General features: G+C 52.7%; 4 protein-coding genes and 3 pseudogenes across 4 annotated transcripts; 3 read left to right on the forward strand and 4 right to left on the reverse strand.

The window, feature by feature from the left end:
* Nucleotides 1-1318: 1318 nt before the first annotated feature.
* On the reverse strand, nt 1319-2622 carry LOC133280913 (feather beta keratin-like; annotated as a pseudogene).
* Nucleotides 2623-2773: 151 nt separating this feature from the next.
* Nucleotides 2774-3541, forward strand: LOC133280887 (feather beta keratin-like). The gene is made up of 2 exons (XM_061475924.1): nt 2774-2846; nt 3219-3541. Exon 2 carries the CDS (start codon nt 3221-3223, stop codon nt 3539-3541), a length of 321 nt encoding a protein of 106 aa, XP_061331908.1. The 5' UTR covers nt 2774-2846; nt 3219-3220.
* A 3977-nt stretch (nt 3542-7518) lies between these two features.
* On the reverse strand, nt 7519-7949 carry LOC133280889 (feather beta keratin-like). The gene has a single exon (XM_061475926.1). It carries the CDS (start codon nt 7925-7927, stop codon nt 7607-7609), a length of 321 nt encoding a protein of 106 aa, XP_061331910.1. The 5' UTR covers nt 7928-7949; the 3' UTR covers nt 7519-7606.
* Nucleotides 7950-9089: 1140 nt separating this feature from the next.
* LOC133280915 (uncharacterized) lies at nt 9090-11671 on the forward strand. The gene is given in 4 exon segments (XM_061475970.1): nt 9090-9197; nt 9747-9846; nt 9849-9907; nt 10292-11671. Coding segments are annotated over 4 exon segments (609 nt in total). The 3' UTR covers nt 10634-11671.
* A 1064-nt stretch (nt 11672-12735) lies between these two features.
* LOC133280916 (feather beta keratin-like) lies at nt 12736-13752 on the reverse strand. Its single transcript, XM_061475971.1, has 2 exons — nt 13570-13752; nt 12736-13197 (listed from the first exon to the last, which is right to left on the reverse strand). Exons 1-2 carry the CDS (start codon nt 13750-13752, stop codon nt 12856-12858), a joined length of 525 nt encoding a protein of 174 aa, XP_061331955.1. The 3' UTR covers nt 12736-12855.
* A 293-nt stretch (nt 13753-14045) lies between these two features.
* Nucleotides 14046-14994, forward strand: LOC133280884 (feather beta keratin-like; annotated as a pseudogene).
* A 3894-nt stretch (nt 14995-18888) lies between these two features.
* Nucleotides 18889-20839, reverse strand: LOC133280917 (feather beta keratin-like; annotated as a pseudogene).
* Nucleotides 20840-20889: the final 50 nt, after the last annotated feature.

Raw genomic sequence — 20889 nt, forward strand, 5'->3', positions numbered from 1 at the left:
GAGGCACAAAGGCCATCCTGGCATGATGGGATCACAGCGTACTCAAGTTAGAAAGTACCTCCAGAGGTCATAGGGCCCAACCCCTTGCTCCAAGATCAATCAGACATGAGCATCCAAGCCCTGTTACTGCACTACCTCCCCAGGCAACCTTTTCCACTCCTTGACTCTCTTCCTGGTGAAAACCAGTTGCTGCCGATCGAGTCCAAACCTCTCATCTCTCACAGTGAGCCCGATGTCTCCAGTTCTCCAACCACACTCTGCCACAGTGAGCATGATTGAGCCTGGATCTGTGCTCTGGGGGACCTCACCATGGCTACACCTAAGCTGCTCTTAGGTCTCCCACCAAAGCCTTCTCCTCACAATCTGCAAAGCCCACGCCCTCAGCCACTCCTCCTAAACACGTGCTCCAGGTCCTTACCAACTTGGACACCCTCTGCTGAACTCATGCCATTTGGTCAAGGTCTTTCTCCCATTAGATCTTTCTTGTGTTAGAGCAGTGTTTTAGAGCCCAGCTGGTGAGTGCTGAGCAGAGTGGGATGAGTCCTATTGGTATTGGCCATGATGCCGATGACAGTCCTTTTTGTGCAGAAACAGTTTTGATGGTGCTACCAGAAAAACTGGCCCTGCCTTAGGCTGCTGCTTGTCAGGGTGGAAGCATGTGCGGACAGCTAGGGCTGGTTGCGGCCATGCAGGGATCTGGGTGGACATGTGGGATCTTACCCAGTTCTCTCCTGCAGCAGTTCAGCTGCTCCCCTTTCTCAGTCAAAAGCCTCTGCAGCCTTTGCCTCTGGTCACCGCACTGCTGGTGAGAGCTCCTGGACAGACCCTTGAGACACTAGGCCTGCACACGCTGCCTCTTCCTCACATGCTCCCGCTCTCCAGAAACATCCCCAGGAAACGCTGGGCACAGGCAGGGAAGGAGCAGGGCAAGGAGGATGTTCTCTGCCTGTGGGCCGGAGTGACAGTCTATGAGCGGAAGGGGAAAAAAAGAGAAAACTCAAGTGGTGCAAAGGCAACACCGGGCACCTCACACGAGCACAGGATGCGCAGCCATGCTCCAAAGAACGGACACTTTGGAAAGACTGCCCTGAGTCTTTCCATTCACAACAATTGTATTAACAACCACTACACACTCATCCCAAAAACCCCATCCCAGAATCACACAGAGAAACAACTCTATCCTTGGGCACCTTGGGAGAGCATCTGCAGGGGAAATGATGAGAGAGAGGCATGGGTTGGGATGCAGCAGAACTTTAATGAGTCAAAACAGGGAAACAAGGACACAGTGAGTGGAGCTCCTGGTGCAGGGAGTCCAAAGGCAGAAAGCAGTCGGCATCCCCAGTGCGATGCCAACTTCTGGGTCCCTGGGCCCTTCCCCAGGGCCGTCGCCAGCAGCTTTAGCAGGGGAGGCACCTCCTGCCGCAGTAGCGGCCGCCCAAGCCGGAGAGGCCCAAGCCGGAGAGGCCAAAGCCCCCGGAGTTGATGGGCACTCCCTCGGAGCTGAGGATGCTGCCAACGGCAGCGGAGGTGGAGGAGCCCACGACGGTGTTCTGTGGGAAGGAGCTGAGGATGGGGCCGGGCAGGGTCACCACCACTGGCGAGGGCTGGATGACGACATTGGAGTCCTGGCACTGCCTGACACAGGGCTCATTGCAGCTGTTGGCCAGCGGGGTCGGGCCGCAGGGCTGGCAGGGCACACACGGGTTGTAGCAGGACATGTCTGGATGGCAGAGCTTCACCTGGAGATAGGGCAGGGGCAGGCAGAGCAGTGACATGGGTTAGAAGCAGCCTGAAGCCCACCACAAAGCAGCCAAGCAATAAGATGGAGTCATGAGCTTGTGGCTGCGTAAGGAGTCCCACTGCCTTCCGCTTCCCTTCAGTGCAAAAGAGCCCTGCCAAGAGCAACCAAAGCCAGAAGGTCACCACCCAGACCATTGCTCAGCCAAGACCCAGCCTAACTCCATGCCAAAACTACTACCATTTTTCCTGTCCTGTGACAAGCTGCTTCAACTCCAGTGTAGGATGAAGGAGCAGGTTTATGCTGAGAAATCTCAAAGGAGGATGAGGAGAAACAGGAAGACAATAAGAATGAGAAAGAGTTTCATACTCACCTTGTTCTCAAGGAGATGGTGGCGAGAGCAGTGGATGAGAGAGTGAGGAGAAGTTCCCCCTTTTATACTGCTCCTGCACCGCCCCTGGCCCACAGTCACTGCACACGGGCAGTAATTTTCCAGCAGACTCACCTCCAAAGCAAAACACTCACCTAATGGCACAGGACGGGGGTTGTTTTCCATCTGATTTCCTCATTTCTGATGCGTTTCTCTGCCACGCCTGTGCTACTGATGTGCCTGCAGATGGTCTTGCTTGGGACCCCAGATATTGTCACAAGAGGGGAAAGCGGCCAAACAAGTGGACACAGGCAGGAGAAGACTGCATTGGCGGCACAGCACGTTCCTCTCCAGAGGGTTGAAAACAGCCTCATCAGATCTCTCCAGACCTATGCCGCTTACCTCCACACACACCTCCACCACTTGGAGTATATCTTCTGCTACTATTGATGTGCTCCTGACAGGAAATATTTGGGCCTCTCATCTTGATACTTGAAAGGATCTTCTGTGACATAATGGTCATTTCAGAAATGAGGAATTGAAATGGCTGCGTTGATGGAAACCAAACCCCAACCTGTGCCATTAGGCGTATGTTTTGCTTTGGAGGCGAGTCTGCTGGAAAATTAGTGCCTGTGTGCAGTGACTGTGGGCCTGGGGCGGTGCAGGAGCAGTATAAAAGCAGGAACTTCTCCTCACTCTCTCATCCACTGCCCTTGCCTTCATCTCCTTGAAAACAAGGTGAGTCTGAAGCCTTTTCTTTTCTTCTGCCTCCTTTTCCTCTTCAGCTTTTCTCAGCATACGCTTGCCTTTTGTCCTATGCTGGGTCAAGGGGCTGCTACTAATGAGAGAGGGAAGGGAGCAGAAGGTGTATCATGCAGATGGGCTGGGGCTGGCTGAAGTGAGCGATGGCTACACTGGGAGCTCCCTGTACTTCACTGTTCTTGATGGAGCATGTTTTGTCTGAGGGGAAGCTGAATTCCGTGGATGTCCCTACAACATCTCCAGCTCTTGTTTCAACCTTGGCTTGTCTTGGGGTGAGAGTCTGCTTCTAACCCATGTCCCTGCTCTGCTTGCCCCTGCCCTGTCTACAGGTGAAGCTCTGCCATCCAGACATGTCCTGCTACAGCCCGTGTGTGCCCTGCCAGCCCTGCGGCCCAACCCCGCTGGCCAACAGCTGCAATGAGCCCTGTGTCAGGCAGTGCCAGGACTCCAATGTCGTCATCCAGCCCTCCCCCGTGGTGGTGACCCTGCCCGGCCCCATCCTCAGCTCCTTCCCACAGAACACCGCCGTGGGCTCTTCCACCTCCGCTGCCGTTGGCAGCATCCTCAGCTCCGAGGGAGTGCCCATCAACTCCGGGGGCTTTGGCATCTCCGGCTTGGGCCTCTCCGGCTTGAGTGGCCGCTACTGTGGCAGGAGGTCCTTCCCCTGCTAAAGCTGCTGGCGATGGCCCTGGGGAAGGGCCCAGGGACACAGAAGATGGCACCTGCCAACTTGGTGCTCCCTGCACCAAGATCTCCACTCACTGTGTCCTTGTTTCCCTGTTTTGACTCATTAAAGTTCTGCTGCATCCCAACCCATGCCTCTCTCTCATCCTTTTTCATACAGATGCTCTCCCAAAATGCTCAGGGAGAGAACTGATGCTCAGGGGTGGTTTTGGGAGGGGATAATTCTGTAGTGATTTGTAATAGCATTGTGCAGGATTTACCTGGATGGAGTTGGCCCCCTATTAGCCCTCCCACTGATTCTTTGTAGCTGTACCTGGAATGGTGCTGGTAACACATAAATGTTTTGGGTTTTGCTGGGCAGAGCTTGCACAGCACCAATGCTGTCTCTCTGACTGCGTCTCCAAAATGATTGTAGGCGGGGGTGGGCAAGAGGTTGGGAGGGGACAAAGGAAGGACTGATGTGCCAGACTGATCAAAGGCATTTTCCATACCATATGACATCATGGTGAGCAATAAATGGTAAGAGGAAGGAGGAGGTTTGGGCATTGGGTCATTCACAGAATGGTTGAGGCTGGAAAGAACCACCAGAGGTCATCTGGTCCAATCTCCTTCTCTCTAACCAAGCCTCCTAAACCAAGGGAAAGACTTCCTTTGTCCAGACCTTCTCTCTGGTCTTCTGGCTCAGGGATTCCTGCGGGTTCGCTTTGACGTTGAAGACTGAAGAAAAGGCAGCATTCAGTATCTCTGCCTTCTTTGTGTCTTCTGTCATCAGGGTCCCTGCTCCAGTCTGGAGTGTTCCCACATTTTCCTCTTATTATTGATCTGTTTGAAGAAGCCCTTCCTGTTGTTCTTAATATCCCCTGCTAGATAGAATCCCAAATGGGCCTTGGTTTTCCCCATCGCATTTCTGGGTACTCTGACAACATCCAAAGTGGCCTGTCCCTGCTTCCTCCTCCTCTGTATCTCCTGCTTGGGCTTCACGTCCTTATTAAGGTTTTTGTCTTCTGAATCAATCAGTAATTGCCCTGGCACTGATGCTCCAACTGTGCTATTGAGCTGTCTAGTGGAGAATATGAGGGAATACAGCTCCCTCTCCCCATCTAAAACTGATGTGGCTCATTCTGTTGTGCAGGTTCCCAAGGTCCTTGTTCACTCTTCTGTGAGGTTTTTACAAATACTAATGAACTCTTGGCTTAATGTAGGTTTGTGGAAACTGCTGTCATGCTGGCTTAAGAGGTGACAACTTCTGGGTGCGGTGACAGAGAAATGTGCCTTGAGGGGACCAGTCCCTGGGTGGCTGTTGCTTGAAAATCAGCTGCTTTTAGCACTGTATTGGCCTTGCTTGTACTTGACCTCTGTTTAATGAGCCACAACATCAGAGGGCCATGATTAAAACAGGGACCTGAATGACCACTGAAGATGTCAAGATTGAGCAGGGACCCAAACTATATAGAATTATAGAATAGTTAGGGATGGAAAGGACCTTAAGATTATTCAGTTCCAAACCCCCATGCCATGGGCAGGGACACCTCACGCTAAACCATACCACCCAAGGCTTTGTCCAACCTGGCCTTGAATACTGCCACGGATGGAGCATTCACAACCTCCCTGGGCAACCCATTCCAGTGCCTCACCACCCTAACAGGAAAGGATTTCTTCCTTATATCCAATCTAAACTTCCCCTGTTTCAGTTTTAACTTGTTAACCCTTGTCCTACAGTCCCTAAGGAAGAGTCCCTCCCCAGCATCCCTATAGGCCCCCTTCAGATACTGGAAGCTGCTCTGAGGTCTCCACGCAGCCTTCTCTTCTCCAGGCTGAACAGCCCCAACTTCCTCAGCCTGTCTTCATACAGGAGCTGCTCCAGCCCCTGATCATCCTCGTGGCCTCCTCTGGACTTGTTCCAACAGTTCCATGCCCTTTTTATGCTGAGGACACCAGAACTGCACACAATGCTCCAGGTGAGGCCTCACGAGAGCAGAGCAGAGGGGCAGGATCACCTCCTTCGCCCTGCTGGTCACGCTTCTTTTGATGCAGCCCACGATATGTTTGCTTTCTGGACTGCAAGCACACACTGAAGCCGGCTCATGTTCATTTTCTCATCAACCAACACCCCCAAGTCCTCCTCCGCAGGGCTGCTCTGAATCTCTTCTCGGCCCAACCTGTAGCTGTGCCTGGGATTGCTCCCACCCAGGTGTAGGACCTTGCACTTGGCATGGTTAAACCTCATGAGGTTGGCATCAGCCCACCTCACAAGCATGTTGAGGTCCCTCTGGATGGCATTCCTTCCCTCCAGGGTATCAACTGAACTGCACAGCTTGGTGTTATCGGCAAACTTCCTGAGGGCGCGCTCAATCCCACTGTCCATGTCACCAACAAAGATGTTGAACAAGACTGGTCCCAACCCCTATCCCTGAGGGACACCACTTGTTACTGGTCTCCAGACAGAGATATGGTAGCTGAGGCATAGACCCAAACCACAGGTGAGGACAGCATGGCTGGGACAGGAACCCAAACACTATCTGCAGTGATTGTTCTGGTAATGAAAAAGAAATAGTGGACAATGAAGTGAATGGGTCCTTCTCATTGATTAGTAAAGAAGTGAGGAGGGAAGTGTGCGATGAGAAAGGCAGCCCTTCAGCAAAGGAGTGGCAGGATGAAGTGAGACAAGTAACTGAAGTGACAGAAAGTACAGAGTTGAATCATAGAAAGGCTTGGGGAAGAAGCTCACCCAGTTCCAACACCCTGCCACGGACAGGGACACCTTCCACTAGACCAGGTTGCTCCAAGCCCCATCCAAGCTGGATTTGGTTGCACCCAGTCCTTGACCTCAAGAGAGCTTCAATACAGGGAAACATTACAGCCACCAGCCTGGTGAGCAGGTTACTGCATGGCAACTCTGATGTCTGGGGAGTGGGGCCAACAGTCAGGAACTGGTAGGTAAGGAAGCCAAACAGCTGGGATCCCTCAACAGCTGATCACCCAGGAAGTGACAGTGGACTTGGAAAAGAAGCTGTGAATTGCAGTGCCTGGAGGTGTGTGCTTGACAAGTATGAGGGCAAGATATCTGTTCAAGATCTTGTGATCGAGCAAGGAAGGTGAACCAAGGCTTAGAGAGGTATAAAGTACCTGAGAGGATTAGTTGTGATGGAAGTCATCTGTGGACACAGGGTTCTCCAGGAGAATGCATATTTGGTACATGAACTCTGAATAATCCTGAAAGATACAGCAAGGCCATGAGAGGCCCCAGGAAGCTTAAGCAAGCAAGATAAAAAGAAGCTGGAATTCACTGAGTTATGAGAACTGGGGACTCTTGGCAAGCTTTCGAGGTCAAGTTCTCACACCTGTGCTTAACCAATTGCATGTTAGTCGCTAAGGGTCTTCAAGACATGTATCCAATCATAATATGCCAAATCCCTGTAAATGCATGTAAGGGATAGTATATAAGGAGCTAAGGCTTTGCAATATCTGATCACACTGATCCCTGACTGAGTTATTTTTTCTGCGGCAGTCATCTGATGACAAGGAGGTCTCCTAAGGACCGGAGAATGCCCTGTGTACAAGCGCCATCTGAAAAGGTGGTCCAGAATGAATTACTGCTGTATTCTAACAGCTTGGCAGCAATGTACTGCCTGGATTTGGATACACCTGTGGTGAAGAGAGCATCTTCCTGTCTGAAATTCTGAAGACAATGCCTCTCCCTCCTCTCAGTGTAGTTGCAGTTTGGTTACCCCATCACCAAAACAAAGGAAGTGATTGAGAAAGGCCAAAGAATTCTGATTCTTCTGCAAGGTGTATTTGCCATGAAATCAAGCAAGGTCAAAATTGCACAGGAAATGCTTTTCTTGGGATCTTGGCATCTGCATAAAAAAGGATGACACAAAGTCACAGGCTGGGATGCAGCAGAACTTTAATGAGTCAAAACAGGGAAACAAGGACACTGTGAGTGGAGCTCCTGGTGCAGGGAGCACCGAAGGCAGAAAGCAGTCGGCATCCCCAGTGCGGTGCCATCTTCTGGGTCCCTGGGCCCTTCCCCAGGGCCGTCACCAGCAGCTTTAGCAGGGGAAGGACCTCCTGCCGCAGTAGCGGCCGCCCAAGCCGGAGAGGCCCAAGCTGGAGATGCCAAAGCCCCCGGAGTTGATGGGCACTCCCTCGGAGCTGAGGATGCTGCCAACGGCAGCAGAGGTGGAGGAGCCCACGGCGGTGTTCTGTGGGAAGGAGCTGAGGATGGGGCCGGGCAGGGTCACCACCACTGGCGAGGGCTGGATGAAGACATTGGAGTCCTGGCACTGCCTGACACAGGGCTCATTGCAGCTGTTGGCCAGCGGGGTCGGGCCGCAGGGCTGGCAGGGCACGCACGGGTTGTAGCAGGACATGTCTGGATGAGAGAGCTTCACCTGGAGACAGGACAGGGGAAAGCAGAGCAGGGACATGGGTCAGGAGCAGACTCTTACTTTACCATGACAGAGACAAGGCAGGTACAAGAGCTGGAGGTGTTGTATAGAGATCCATGGACTTCTTCCCGTCAGCCCAAAAGACCCTGACAAGAGCAACCAAGCCCAGAGAGTCCTTCCAAGCCCATAGGCCAGGAAACCATAACCAAGCCCCAGCCTATCTGCATGACACACTTGCTGCCCCATTCACTTTCCCTGTCCAGAAGTTCCAAGACCAATTGGGGCTCATAGGAGCAGGAATGAGCTGAGGTACCCTGGAGGAATGCAAGAAGGAGAAGGAGAAATGGTTTCATACTCACCTTGTTCTCAAGGAGATGGAAGCGAGAGCAGTGGATGAGAGAGTGAGGAGAAGTTCCTGCTTTTATACAGCTCCTGCACAGCCCCAGGCCCACAGTCACTGCACAAAGGCACTAATTTTCCAGCAGATTCACCTCCAAAGCAAAACACCCATCTGATGGCACAGATTGGGGTTTGGTTTCCATCAATGCTGCCATTTCATTTCCTCATTCCTGATGTGCTTAACCTGCCATGCAGCTCCTTTCATGTCACAGGATGAGAAGCCCAAGGCTGTCCCAGGTAGAATCATGCCAGTGGGGCAGAAGAGGAGGCCCAAGTATTCAAGGAGCCCCATACAGGCACTTGGAATGTTGGCTTGGGGCAGTGAAGCATGGCTGCTGGCAACTTCCTTTGCAGGAAGAAGCTCAGCTCTTCCCCACACTGCACATGTCAGCAGAATACCCAAAGGCTTCTCTTCCTGAGGATGAGCTCCACAACATAACATGGAGGGAAAGAAAGGGTTGCAGAAAACATCTCCCCTTTGTTTGGGACTCATCCCTCAATCTGGGGCGATACGTCTGCTCCGGCCATTAGGGCTCTGTCCTTCCTCCTATCCCACGCCCCAAAGGCCTCCTCAGGGTGGAACACAACCCAGCACCACTGGGGAGGCAAGAAAATCTCTTCCAACTGCCCAAGCAATGAGGGCTGCAGAATCCCCCAGTGCCACATGCCTGGGGATGCTCAAGGAGGAGGAGTGCTCAGAACACCTCTGAGTATGAAACCAGCTCTCAAAGCACATCAAGGAGCGATGCGCTTCCCTGCCCTGCAGCCCTGGAGGCAGCTGGGACGCATTCCAGGAGGGCAGGAGAATGCCTTCCATCGGCAAGGTTCCTGGGATAGACTCTTCCTACCCGTAGTGAGTCACACTCTAATTCTGGCCTGGCGTGTGTCAGCCTTTGGTGTGAGGACAAGCCAGGAGTGCAGCCCATGTCCACACAGGGCTCAATTCCCCTGCGGCCAGGGCAGTTCCATCCCTGCCCTGTGAAAATGAGCTCTGAGCACAGGGCATCACCCAAGTCCAGGGCTCCAGGATGACCTCATGGCCATCGCCCTCAGCAGGACTTTCCTGCTACAGCTCCCATAGCTCAGGGGCTGCAGGAGCTTTGGAAACTTGGCCAGAACCCTGTGTCTCTGGCTGGCCAGGGTGCAAAGCCCCAGCCAATTTGCAGGGAGGAGTGTGCGAAAAGCAAGACCTTGTCCTGAGCCCCAACACACCTCACAGGTAATGAGGAAGAACCCAAATCCATGGGGATCCCCTTGGGAATTGTCTTCTGCCCGTAGTGATGTGTTCCTGCACAGGAAATTCTTAGGCTTCTCATCCTGGTACTTGAAAGGATCTTCCATAAGCTGGTGGGTGTGTCGCAAACGAGGACATGTATTGTTGATGGAAACCAAACCTCAACAGGTGCCATTAGGTGGGCGTTTTGCTTTGGAGGTGAATCTCCTGGAAAATTACAGCCCGTGTGCAGTGACTGTGGGCCTGGGGCGGCACAGGAGCAGTATAAAAGGGGAAATTCTCCACGCTCTCTCATCCACTGCTCTCGCTTCCATCTCCTTGAGGACAAGGTGAGTGTGAAGCTCTTTCTCATCCTTCTCCTCCACTGACATTTCTGAGGACATACCTGCCTCTTTGTCTTGTGCTGGGACTTGGAACTTCTTCCTACAGTGAAGGGAAGAGGGCGGAAAGTGTGACATGGACCTGGACTTGTCTATGACATGGACAGGGCTTGGGGCTTGCATTTGGTGTCCCCAGGGCTACAGAGTTCGTGTGGACCTTCCTGGGCTTAGTCAATATAGGCAGGGGTCTTCTCAGAGAAAGGAAAAGTCCAAGCGCCTCTCTGCACAGCCTCCAGCTCTTGTCTATGGAGCAAGCCTTTCATCCTTGCTCGTGGAGTGAGAGTCTGCTCCTAACCCATGTCCCTGCTCTGCTTGCCCCTGCCCTGTCTCCAGGTGAAGCTCTCTCATCCAGACATGTCCTGCTACAGCCCGTGCGTGCCCTGCCAGCCCTGCGGCCCGACCCCGCTGGCCAACAGCTGCAATGAGCCCTGTGTCAGGCAGTGCCAGGACTCCAATGTCTTCATCCAGCCCTCCCCCGTGGTGGTGACCCTGCCCGGCCCCATCCTCAGCTCCTTCCCACAGAACACCGCCGTGGGCTCCTCCACCTCCGCTGCCGTTGGCAGCATCCTCAGCTCCGAGGGAGTGCCCATCAACTCCGGGGGCTTTGGCCTCTCCGGCTTGGGCCTCTCCGGCTTGGGCGGCCGCTACGGTGGCAGTAGGTGCCTCCCCTGCTAAAGCTGCTGGCGACGGCCCTGGGGAAGGGCCCAGGGACACAGAAGATGGCACTCCACTGGCGGTCACAGACTCCTTTCTGACCGTGATGCTCCCTGCTCTGTGACCTCTACTCTGATTGACCTCGCTCCCCTATTTTGCCTCATTAAATCTCTGTAGCAGCCCAGTCCATGCCTTTGTCTTGTCCTTTCCCCTGCAGATGCTCTCCCAAGATGCCCAGGGAGAGAGATGTTGCACAAAGGGTTCTGGGACTGGGTGTTGGATATTATTGCGCAGTTATTGTCAACATGGGTTTGCACTGAGTTTTCTCAGTCATGAATTCTGTGACTCTCTTGTTTCTGAACTTCTCTGCCAATGTGGTGTATAGCAGGACTGAATGACTGAATGACCCAGTCACTACCATCAGCTGGGTGCATACACCTCTTCCTTTTCCTTGGGAAGCTCAGCGTTGTGAAGAAGGCAGTCAGGAGAAGAAAGGATGAATTGTTATTGACAGGGCAGCATCAACACCTTCCCCAGAAAGCACAGGAGAACTTGCCCTTTCGCAGCATTGAGATTTTGAGTTGCAGGGCGGGAGAACACCAGCCAGAAAATCAAACCGTAACAACAGTAAAGGAACATACTGCCACAGCGTCCGTGGGAAACCACTGTCTCTACAGCTGGGCTCCACAGGTCTTGTGGGCTCTGATCCGGTGCAGAGATGTTGTGGCAATCTGCTTTTTCTTTACGCAGAGGATTCAGGAGAGTTCCTGCACACTGCCTGTCTCCTTGGCCAAGTAGCTGAGTCCTTCCTCCTCATTGCCAGCCCTATCCCTGCCAGAGGGCAGAGGCACAAAGGCCATCCTGGCATGATGGGATCACAGCGTACTCAAGTTAGAAAGTACCTCCAGAGGTCATAGGGCCCAACCCCTTGCTCCAAGATCAATCAGACATGAGCATCCAAGCCCTGTTACTGCACTACCTCCCCAGGCAACCTTTTCCACTCCTTGACTCTCTTCCTGGTGAAAACCAGTTGCTGCCGATCGAGTCCAAACCTCTCATCTCTCACAGTGAGCCCGATGTCTCCAGTTCACCAACCACACTCTGCCACAGTGAGCATGATTGAGCCTGGATCTGTGCTCTGGGGGACCTCACCATGGCTACACCTAAGCTGCTCTTAGGTCTCCCACCAAAGCCTTCTCCTCACAATCTGCAAAGCCCACGCCCTCAGCCACTCCTCCTAAACACGTGCTCCAGGTCCTTACCAACTTGGACACCCTCTGCTGAACTCATGCCATTTGGTCAAGGTCTTTCTCCCATTAGATCTTTCTTGTGTTAGAGCAGTGTTTTAGAGCCCAGCTGGTGAGTGCTGAGCAGAGTGGGATGAGTCCTATTGGTATTGGCCATGATGCCGATGACAGTCCTTTTTGTGCAGAAACAGTTTTGATGGTGCTACCAGAAAAACTGGCCCTGCCTTAGGCTGCTGCTTGTCAGGGTGGAAGCATGTGCGGACAGCTAGGGCTGGTTGCGGCCATGCAGGGATCTGGGTGGACATGTGGGATCTTAACCCAGTTCTCTCCTGCAGCAGTTCAGCTGCTCCCCTTTCTCAGCCAAAAGCCTCTGCAGCCTTTGCCTCTGGTCACCGCACTACTGGTGAGAGCTCCTGGACAGACCCTTGAGACACTAGGCCTGCACACGCTGCCTCTTCCTCACATACTCCCGCTCTCCAGAAGCATCCCCAGGAAACGCTGGGCACAGGCAGGGAAGGAGCAGGGCAAGGAGGATGTTCTCTGCCTGTGGGCCGGAGTGACAGTCTATGAGCGGAAGGGGAAAAAAAGAGAAAACTCAAGTGGTGCAAAGGCAACACCGGGCACCTCACACGAGCACAGGATGCGCAGCCATGCTCCAAAGAACGGACACTTTGGAAAGACTGCCCTGAGTCTTTCCATTCACAACAATTGTGTTAACAACCACTACACACTCATCCCAAAAACCCCACCCCAGATTCACACAGAGAAACAACTCTATCCTTGGGCACCTTGGGAGAGCATCTGCAGGGGAAATGATGAGAGAGAGGCATGGGTTGGGATGCAGCAGAACTTTAATGAGTCAAAACAGGGAAACAAGGACACAGTGAGTGGAGCTCCTGGTGCAGGGAGCCCCAAAGGCAGAAAGGAGTCAGCATCCCCAGTGCGATGCCAACTTCTGGGTCCCTGGGCCCTTCCCCAGGGCCATCGCCAGCAGCTTTAGCAGGGGAAGGACCTCCTGCCACAGTAGCGGCCGCCCAAGCCGGAGAGGCCCAAGCCAGAGAGGCCAAAGCCCCCGGAGTTGATGGGCACTCCCTCGGAGCTGAGGATGCTGCCAACGGCAGCGGAGGTGGAGGAGCCCACGGCGGTGTTCTGCGGGAAGGAGGTGAGGATGGGGCCGGGCAGGGTCACCACCACGGGGGAGGGCTGGATGACGACATTGGAGTCCTGGCACTGCCTGACACAGGGCTCATTGCAGCTGTTGGCCAGCGGGGTCGGGCCGCAGGGCTGGCAGGGCACGCACGGGCTGTAGCAGGACATGTCTGGATGAGAGAGCTTCACCTGCAGACAGGGCAGGGGCAAGCAGAGCAGGGACATGGGTTAGGAGCAGCCTGAAGCCCACCACAAAGCAGCCAAGCAATAAGATGGAGTCATGAGCTTGTGGCTGCGTAAGGAGTCCCACTGCCTTCCACTTCCCTTCAGTGCAAAAGAGCCCTGCCAAGACCAACCAAAGCCAGAAGGTCACCACCCAGACCATTGCTCAGCCAAGACCCAGCCTAACTCCATGCCAAAACTACTACCATTTTTCCTGTCCTGTGACAAGCTGCTTCAACTCCAGTGTAGGATGAAGGAGCAGGTTTATGCTGAGAAATCTCAAAGGAGGATGAGGAGAAACAGGAAGACAATGAGAATGAGAAAGAGTTTCATACTCACCTTGTTCTCAAGGAGATGGTGGCGAGAGCAGTGGATGAGAGAGTGAGGAGAAGTTCCCCCTTTTATACTGCTCCTGCACCGCCCCTGGCCCACAGTCACTGCACACGGGAAGTAATTTTCCAGCAGACTCACCTCCAAAGCAAAACACTCACCTAATGGCACAGGACGGGGGCTGTTTTCCATCTGATTTCCTCATTTCTGATGCGTTTCTCTGCCACGCCTGTGCTACTGATGTGCCTGCAGATGGTATTGGTGGGGACCCCAGATATTGTCACAAGAGGGGAAAGCGGCCAAACAAGTGGACACAGGCAGGAGAAGACTGCATTGGCGGCACAGCACGTTCCTCTCCAGAGGGTTGAAAACAGCCTCATCAGATCTCTCCAGACGCATGCTTCTTACCTCCACACACACCTCCACCACTTGGGGTATATCTTCTGCTGCTATTGATGTGCTCCTGACAGGAAATATTTGGGCCTCTCATCTTGATACTTGAAAGGATCTTCTGTGACATAATGGTCATTTCAGAAATGAGGAATTGAAATGGCTGCGTTGATGGAAACCAAACCCCAACCTGTGCCATTAGGGGTATGTTTTGCTTTGGAGGTGAGTCTGCTGGAAAATTAGTGCCTGTGTGCAGTGACTGTGGGCCTGGGGCGGTGCAGGAGCAGTATAAAAGCAGGAACTTCTCCTCACTCTCTCATCCACTGCCCTTGCCTTCATCTCCTTGAAAACAAGGTGAGTCTGAAACCTTTTCTTCTGCCTCCTTTTCCTCTTCCGCTTCTCTCAGCATACGCTTGCCTTTTGTTCTATGCTGGGTCAAGGGCCTGCTACTAATGAGAGAGGGAAGGGAGCAGAAGGTGTATCATGCAGATGGGCTGGGGCTGGCTGAAGTGAGCGATGGCTACACTGGGAGCTCCCTGTACTTCACTGTTCTTGATGGAGCATTTTTTGTCTGAGGGGAAGCTGAATTCCGTGGATCTCCCTACAACATCTCCAGCTCTTGTTTCAACCTTGGCTTGTCTTGGGGTGAGAGACTGCTTCTAACCCATGTCACTGCTCTGCCTGCCCCTGCCCTATCTCCAGGTGAAGCTCTGCCATCCAGATATGTCCTGCTACACCCCTTGCGTGCCCTGCCAGCCCTGCGGCCCGACCCCGCTGGCCAACAGCTGCAATGAGCCCTGTGTCAGGCAGTGCCAGGACTCCAATGTCGTCATCCAGCCCTCCCCGGTGGTGGTGACCCTGCCTGGCCCCATCCTCAGCTCCTTCCCACAGAACACCGCCGTGGGCTCCTCCACCTCCGCTGCCGTTGGCAGCATCCTCAGCTCCGAGGGAGTGCCCATCAACTCCGGGGGCTTTGGCATCTCCGGCTTGGGCCTCTCCGGCTTGGGCGGCCGCTACTGTGGCAGGAGGTCCTTCCCCTGCTAAAGCTGCTGGCGATGGCCCTGGGGAAGGGCCCAGGGACACAGAAGATGGCACCTGCCAACTTGGTGCTCCCTGCACCAAGATCTCCACTCACTGGTTCCTTGTTTCCCTGTTTTGACTCATTAAAGTTCTGCTGCATCCCAACCCATGTCTCTCTCTCATCCTTTTTCATACAGATGCCCTCCCAAAATGCTCAGGGAGAGAACTGATGCTCAGGGATGGTTTTGGGAGGGGATAATTCTGTAGTGATTTGTAATAGCGTAGGGCAGGATTTACTTGTATGGAGTTGGCCCCCTATTGGCCCTCCCACTGGTTCTTTGTAGCTGTACCTGGAATGGTGCTGGTAACGCATAAATGTTTTGGGTTTTGCTGGGCAGAGCCTGTCAGCACCAATGCTGTCTCTCTGACTGCGTCTCCAAAATGATTGTAGGCGGGGGTGGGCAAGAGGTTGGGAGGGGAGAAAGGAAGGACTGATGTGCCAGACTGATCAAAGGCATTTTCCATACCATATGACATCATGGTGAGCAATAAATGGTAAGAGGAAGGAGGAGGTTTGGGCATTGGGTCATTCACAGAATGTTTGAGGCTGGAAAGAACCACCAGAGGTCATCTGGTCCAATCTCCTTCTCTCTAACCAAGCCTCCTAAACCAAGGGAAAGACTTCCTTTGTCCAGACCTTCTCTCTGGTCTTCTGGCTCAGGGATTCCTGCGGGTTCGCTTTGACGTTGAAGACTGAAGAAAAGGCAGCATTCAGTATCTCTGCCTTCTTTGTGTCTTCTGTCATCAGGGTCCCTGCTCCAGTCTGGAGTGTTCCCACATTTTCCTCTTATTATTGATCTGTTTGAAGAAGCCCTTCCTGTTGTTCTTAATATCCCCTGCTAGATAGAATCCCAAATGGGCCTTGGCTTTCCCCATCGCATTTCTGGGTACTCTGACAACATCCAAAGTGGCCTGTCCCTGCTTCCTCCTCCTCTGTATCTTCCGCTTGGGCTTCACGTCCTTATTAAGGTTTTTGCCTTCTGAAGCAATCAGTAATTGCCCTGGCACTGATGCTCCAACTGTGCTATTGAGCTGTCTAGTGGAGAATATGAGGGAATACAGCTCCCTCTCCCCATCTAAAACTGATGTGGCTCATTCTGTTGTGCAGGTTCCCAAGGTCCTTGTTCACTCTTCTGTGAGGTTTTTACAAATACTAATGAACTCTTGGCTTAATGTGGGTTTGTGGAAACTGCTGTCATGCTGGTTTAAGAGGTGGCAACTTCTGGGTGTGGTGACAGAGAAATGTGCCTTGAGGGGACCAGTCCCTGGGTGGCTGTTGCTTGAAAATCAGCTGCTTTTAGCACTGTATTGGCCTTGCTTGTACTTGACCTCTGTTTAATGAGCCACAACATCAGAGGGCCATGATTAAAACAGGGACCTGAATAACCACTGAAGATGTCAAGATTGAGCAGGGACCCAAACTATATAGAATTATAGAATAGTTAGGGATGGAAAGGACCTTAAGATTATTCAGTTCCAAACCCCCCTGCCATGGGCAGGGACACCTCACACTAAACCATACCACCCAAGGCTTTGTCCAACCTGGCCTTGAATACTGCCACGGATGGAGCATTCACAACCTCCCTGGGCAACCAATTCCAGTGCCTCACCACCCTAACAGGAAAGGATTTCTTCCTTATATCCAATCTAAACTTCCCCTGTTTCAGTTTTAACTTGTTAACCCTTGTCCTACAGTCCCTAAGGAAGAGTCCCTCCCCAGCATCCCTATAGGCCCCCTTCAGATACTGGAAGCTGCTCTGAGGTCTCCACGCAGCCTTCTCTTCTCCAGGCTGAACAGCCTTAACTTCCTCAGCCTGTCTTCATATGGGAGCTGCTCCAGCCCCTGAGCATCCTCGTGGCCTCCTCTGGACTTGTTCCAACAGTTCCATGCCCTTTTTCTGCTGAGGACACCAGAACTGCACACAATGCTCCAGGTGAGGTCTCACAAGAGCAGAGTAGAGGTGCAGGATCACCTCCTTCGCCCTGCTGGTCACGCTGCTTTTGATGCAGCCCACGATACGGTTGCTTTCTGGACTGCAAGCGCACACTGAAGCCGCCTCATGTTCATTTTCTCATCAACCAACACCCCCAAGTCCTCCTCCGCAGGGCTGCTCTGAATCTCTTCTTTGCCCAACCTGTAGCTGTGCCTGGGATTGCTCCCACCCAGGTGTAGGACCTTGCACTTGGCATGGTTAAACCTCATGAGGTTGGCATCAGCCCACCTCACAAGTGTGTCGAGGTCCCTCTGGATGGCATTCCTTCCCTCCAGGGTATCAACTGAACTGCACAGCTTGGTGTTATCGGCAAACTTCCTGAGGGAGCGCTCAATCCCACTGTCCATGTCACCATAAAGATGTTGAACAAGACTGGTCCCAACCCCTATCCCTGAGGGACACCACTGGTCTCCTGCCGGAGATATGGTAGCTGAGGCAGAGACCCAAACCACAGGGGAGGACAGCATGGCTGGGACAGGAACCCAAACACTATCTGCAGTGATTGTTCTGGTAATGAAAAAGAAATAGTGGACAATGAAGTGAATGGGTCCTTCTCATTGATCAGTAAAGAAGTGAGGAGGGAAGTGTGTGATGAGAAAGGCAGCCCTTCAGCAAAGGAGTGGCAGGATGAAGTGAGACAAGTAACTGAAGTGACAGAAAGTACAGAGTTGAATCATAGAAAGGCTTGGGGAAGAAGCTCACCCAGTTCCAACACCCTGCCACAGACAGGGACACCTTCCACTAGACCAGGTTGCTCCAAGCCCCATCCAAGCTGGATTTGGATGCACCCAGTCCTTGACCTCAAGAGAGCTTCAATACAGGGAAACATTACAGCCACCAGCCTGGTGAGCAGGTTACTGCATGGCAACTCTGATGTCTGGGGAGTGGGGCCCACAGTCAGGAACTGGTAGGTAAGGAAGCCAAACAGCTGGGATCCCTCAACAGCTGATCACCCAGGAATTGACAGTGGACTTGGAAAAGAAGCTGTGAATTGCAGTGCCTGGAGGTGTGTGCTGTCAAGTATGAGGGCAAGATATCTGTTCAAGATCTTGTGATCCAGCAAGGAAGGTGAACCAAGGCTTAGAGAGGTATAAAGTACCTGAGAGGATTAGTTGTGATGGAAGTCATCTGTGGACACAGGGTTCTCCCAGGAGAATGCATATTTGGTACATGAACTCTGAATAATCCTGAAAGATACAGCAAGGCCATGAGAGGCCCCAGGAAGCTTAAGCAAGCAAGATAAAAAGAAGCTGGAATTCACTGAGTTATGAGAACTGGGGACTCTTGGCAAGCTTTCGAGGTCAAGTTCTCACACCTGTGCTTAACCAATTGCATGTTAGTTGCTAAGGGTCTTCAAGACATGTATCCAATCATAATATGCCAAGTCCCTGTAAATGCATGTAAGGGATAGTATATAAGGAGCTAAGGCTTTGCAATATCTGATCACACTGATCCCTGACTGAGTTATTTTTTCTGCGGCAGTCATCTGATGACAAGGAGGTCTCCTAAGGACCGGAGAATGCCCTGTGTACAAGCGCCATCTGAAAAGGTGGTCCAGAATGAACTACTGCTGTATTCTAACAGCTTGGCAGCAATGTACTGCCTGGATTTGGATACACCTGTGGTGAAGAGAGCATCTTCCTGTCTGAAATTCTGAAGACAATGCCTCTCCCTCCTCTCAGTGTAGTTGCAGTTTGGTTACCCCATCACCAAAACAAAGGAAGTGATTGAGAAAGGCCAAAGAATTCTGATTCTTCTGCAAGGTGTATTTGCCATGAAATCAAGCAAGGTCAAAATTGCACAGGAAATGCTTTTCTTGGGATCTTGGCATCTGCATAAAAAAGGATGACACAAAGTCACAGGCTGGGATGCAGCAGAACTTTAATGAGTCAAAACAGGGAAACAAGGACACTGTGAGTGGAGCTCCTGGTGCAGGGAGCACCGAAGGCAGAGAGGAGTCGGCATCCCCAGTGCGGTGCCATCTTCTGGGTCCCTGGGCCCTTCCCCAGGGCCGTCGCCAGCAGCTTTAGCAGGGGAAAGACCTCCTGCCACAGTAGCGGCCGCCCAAGCCGGAGAGGCCCAAGCCGGAGAGGCCAAAGCCCCCGGAGTTGATGGGCACTCCCTCGGAGCTGAGGATGCTGCCAACGGCAGCGGAGGTGGAGGAGCCCACGGCGGTGTTCTGTGGGAAGGAGCTGAGGATGGGGCCGGGCAGGGTCACCACCACGGGGGAGGGCTGGATGACGACATTGGAGTCCTGGCACTGCCTGACACAGGGCTCATTGCAGCTGTTGGCCAGCGGGGTCGGGCCGCAGGGCTGGCAGGGCACACACGGGTTGTAGCAGGACATGTCTGGATGGCAGAGCTTCACCTGGAGATAGGGCAGGGGAAAGCAGAGCAGGGACTTGGGTTAGGAGCAGCCTGAAGCCCACCACAAAGGAGCTAAGCAACAAGATGGAGTCATGAGCTTGTGGCTGCGTAAGGAGTCCCACTGCCTTCCGCTTCCCTTCAGTGCAAAAGAGCCCTGCCAAGAACAACTAAAGCCAGCAAGGTCACCACCCAGACCATTGCTCAGCCAAGACCCAGCCTAACTCCATGCCAAAACTACTACCATTTTTCCTGTCCTGTGACAAGCTGCTTCAACTCCAGTGTAGGATGAAGGAGCAGGTTTATGCTGAGAAATCTCAAAGGAGGATGAGGAGAAACAGGAAGATAATGAGAATGAGTTTCATACTCACCTTGTTCTCAAGGAGATGGTGGCGAGAGCAGTGGATGAGAGAGTGAGGAGAAGTTCCCCCTTTTATACTGCTCCTGCACCGCCCCTGGCCCACAGTCACTGCACACGGGCAGTAATTTTCCAGCAGACTCACCTCCAAAGCAAAACACTCACCTAATGGCACAGGATGGGGGCTGTTTTCCATCTGATTTCCTCATTTCTGATGTGTTGCTCTGCCATGCCGGTGCTACTGATGTGCCTGCAGATGCCCTTGGTTGGGACCCTGTCCTGGGTTCAGCAGTAGCAGTCATTTTTCTCCTTCTTTGCAGTTGGTGCAGCGCTGTGTTTTGACTTTCAACTTGGGAACAGAGCTGATATCAATGATGTTTTGGTTTGGCCAAGGACTTTGTGAGCCTCATGCTCTGCCAGGAAGGAGGGGAAGCCGGGAGGAAGAAGAGACAGGACACCTGACCCAAGCTAGTCAAATTGGTATTCCATATAACAGCACATCATGCCCAGGATGTAACATGGAGTTACCCAAAAGGGCTAAGACAGCAGGGTTGGAGGAGGTATTGGTCAGAGCTTGGTCAGGGTGGGGGGGGGCGAGTTATCAGTCGGCTGGTGGTGAGGTGTTGTATTCTCTTCCCTTGTTACTTCCTTTATCATGATTATTATTGGTGGCAGCAGTAGTGATTTGTGTTATACCTTAGTTACTAACATGTTATCTCAACCTGTGGATCTTGAATTCGTTTGATTCTCCTCTCCATCCCTCTGGGAGTAGGGGGAGGGAGGGGGGGGGGGGGGGGTGAGTGAGTGAACAAGTTGACTGACTGGGTTTAAACCACGACAGACCCCTGATATTGTCACAAGAGGGGAAAGAGGCCAAACAAATGGACACAGGCAGGGGAAGACTGCATTGGCGGCACAGCACGTTCCTCTCCAGAGGTTGAAAACAGCCTCATCAGATCTCTCCAGACCTATGCCGCTTGCCTCCACACACACCTCCACCACTTGGAGTATATCTTCTGCTACTATTGATGTGCTCCTGACAGGAAATATTTGGGCCTCTCATCTTGATACTTGAAAGGATCTTCTGTGACATAATGGTCATTTCAGAAATGAGGAATTGAAATGGCTGCGTTGATGGAAACC

This window comes from Pezoporus flaviventris, unplaced genomic scaffold, assembly GCF_033815535.1.
Source record: "Pezoporus flaviventris isolate CSIRO_AGI_PZ_B2104156 unplaced genomic scaffold, CSIRO_AGI_Pfla_v1 ptg000091l, whole genome shotgun sequence".
Lineage (NCBI taxonomy): Eukaryota > Metazoa > Chordata > Aves > Psittaciformes > Psittacidae > Pezoporus > Pezoporus flaviventris.

Bases quoted from the DNA above. Each gene is read 5' to 3' on its own strand.
- LOC133280916 (XM_061475971.1), bottom strand. From the start codon at position 13,752: ATGGAAAACAGCCCCCGTCCTGTGCCATTAGGTGAGTGTTTTGCTTTG. The intron at 13,198-13,569 runs GTGAGTATGAAA...CCCTGTCTGCAG, and splicing joins ACCATCTCCTTGAGAACAAG to GTGAAGCTCTCTCATCCAGA.
- LOC133280887 (XM_061475924.1), top strand. From the start codon at position 3,221: ATGTCCTGCTACAGCCCGTGTGTGCCCTGCCAGCCCTGCGGCCCAACC.
- LOC133280889 (XM_061475926.1), bottom strand. From the start codon at position 7,927: ATGTCCTGCTACAACCCGTGCGTGCCCTGCCAGCCCTGCGGCCCGACC.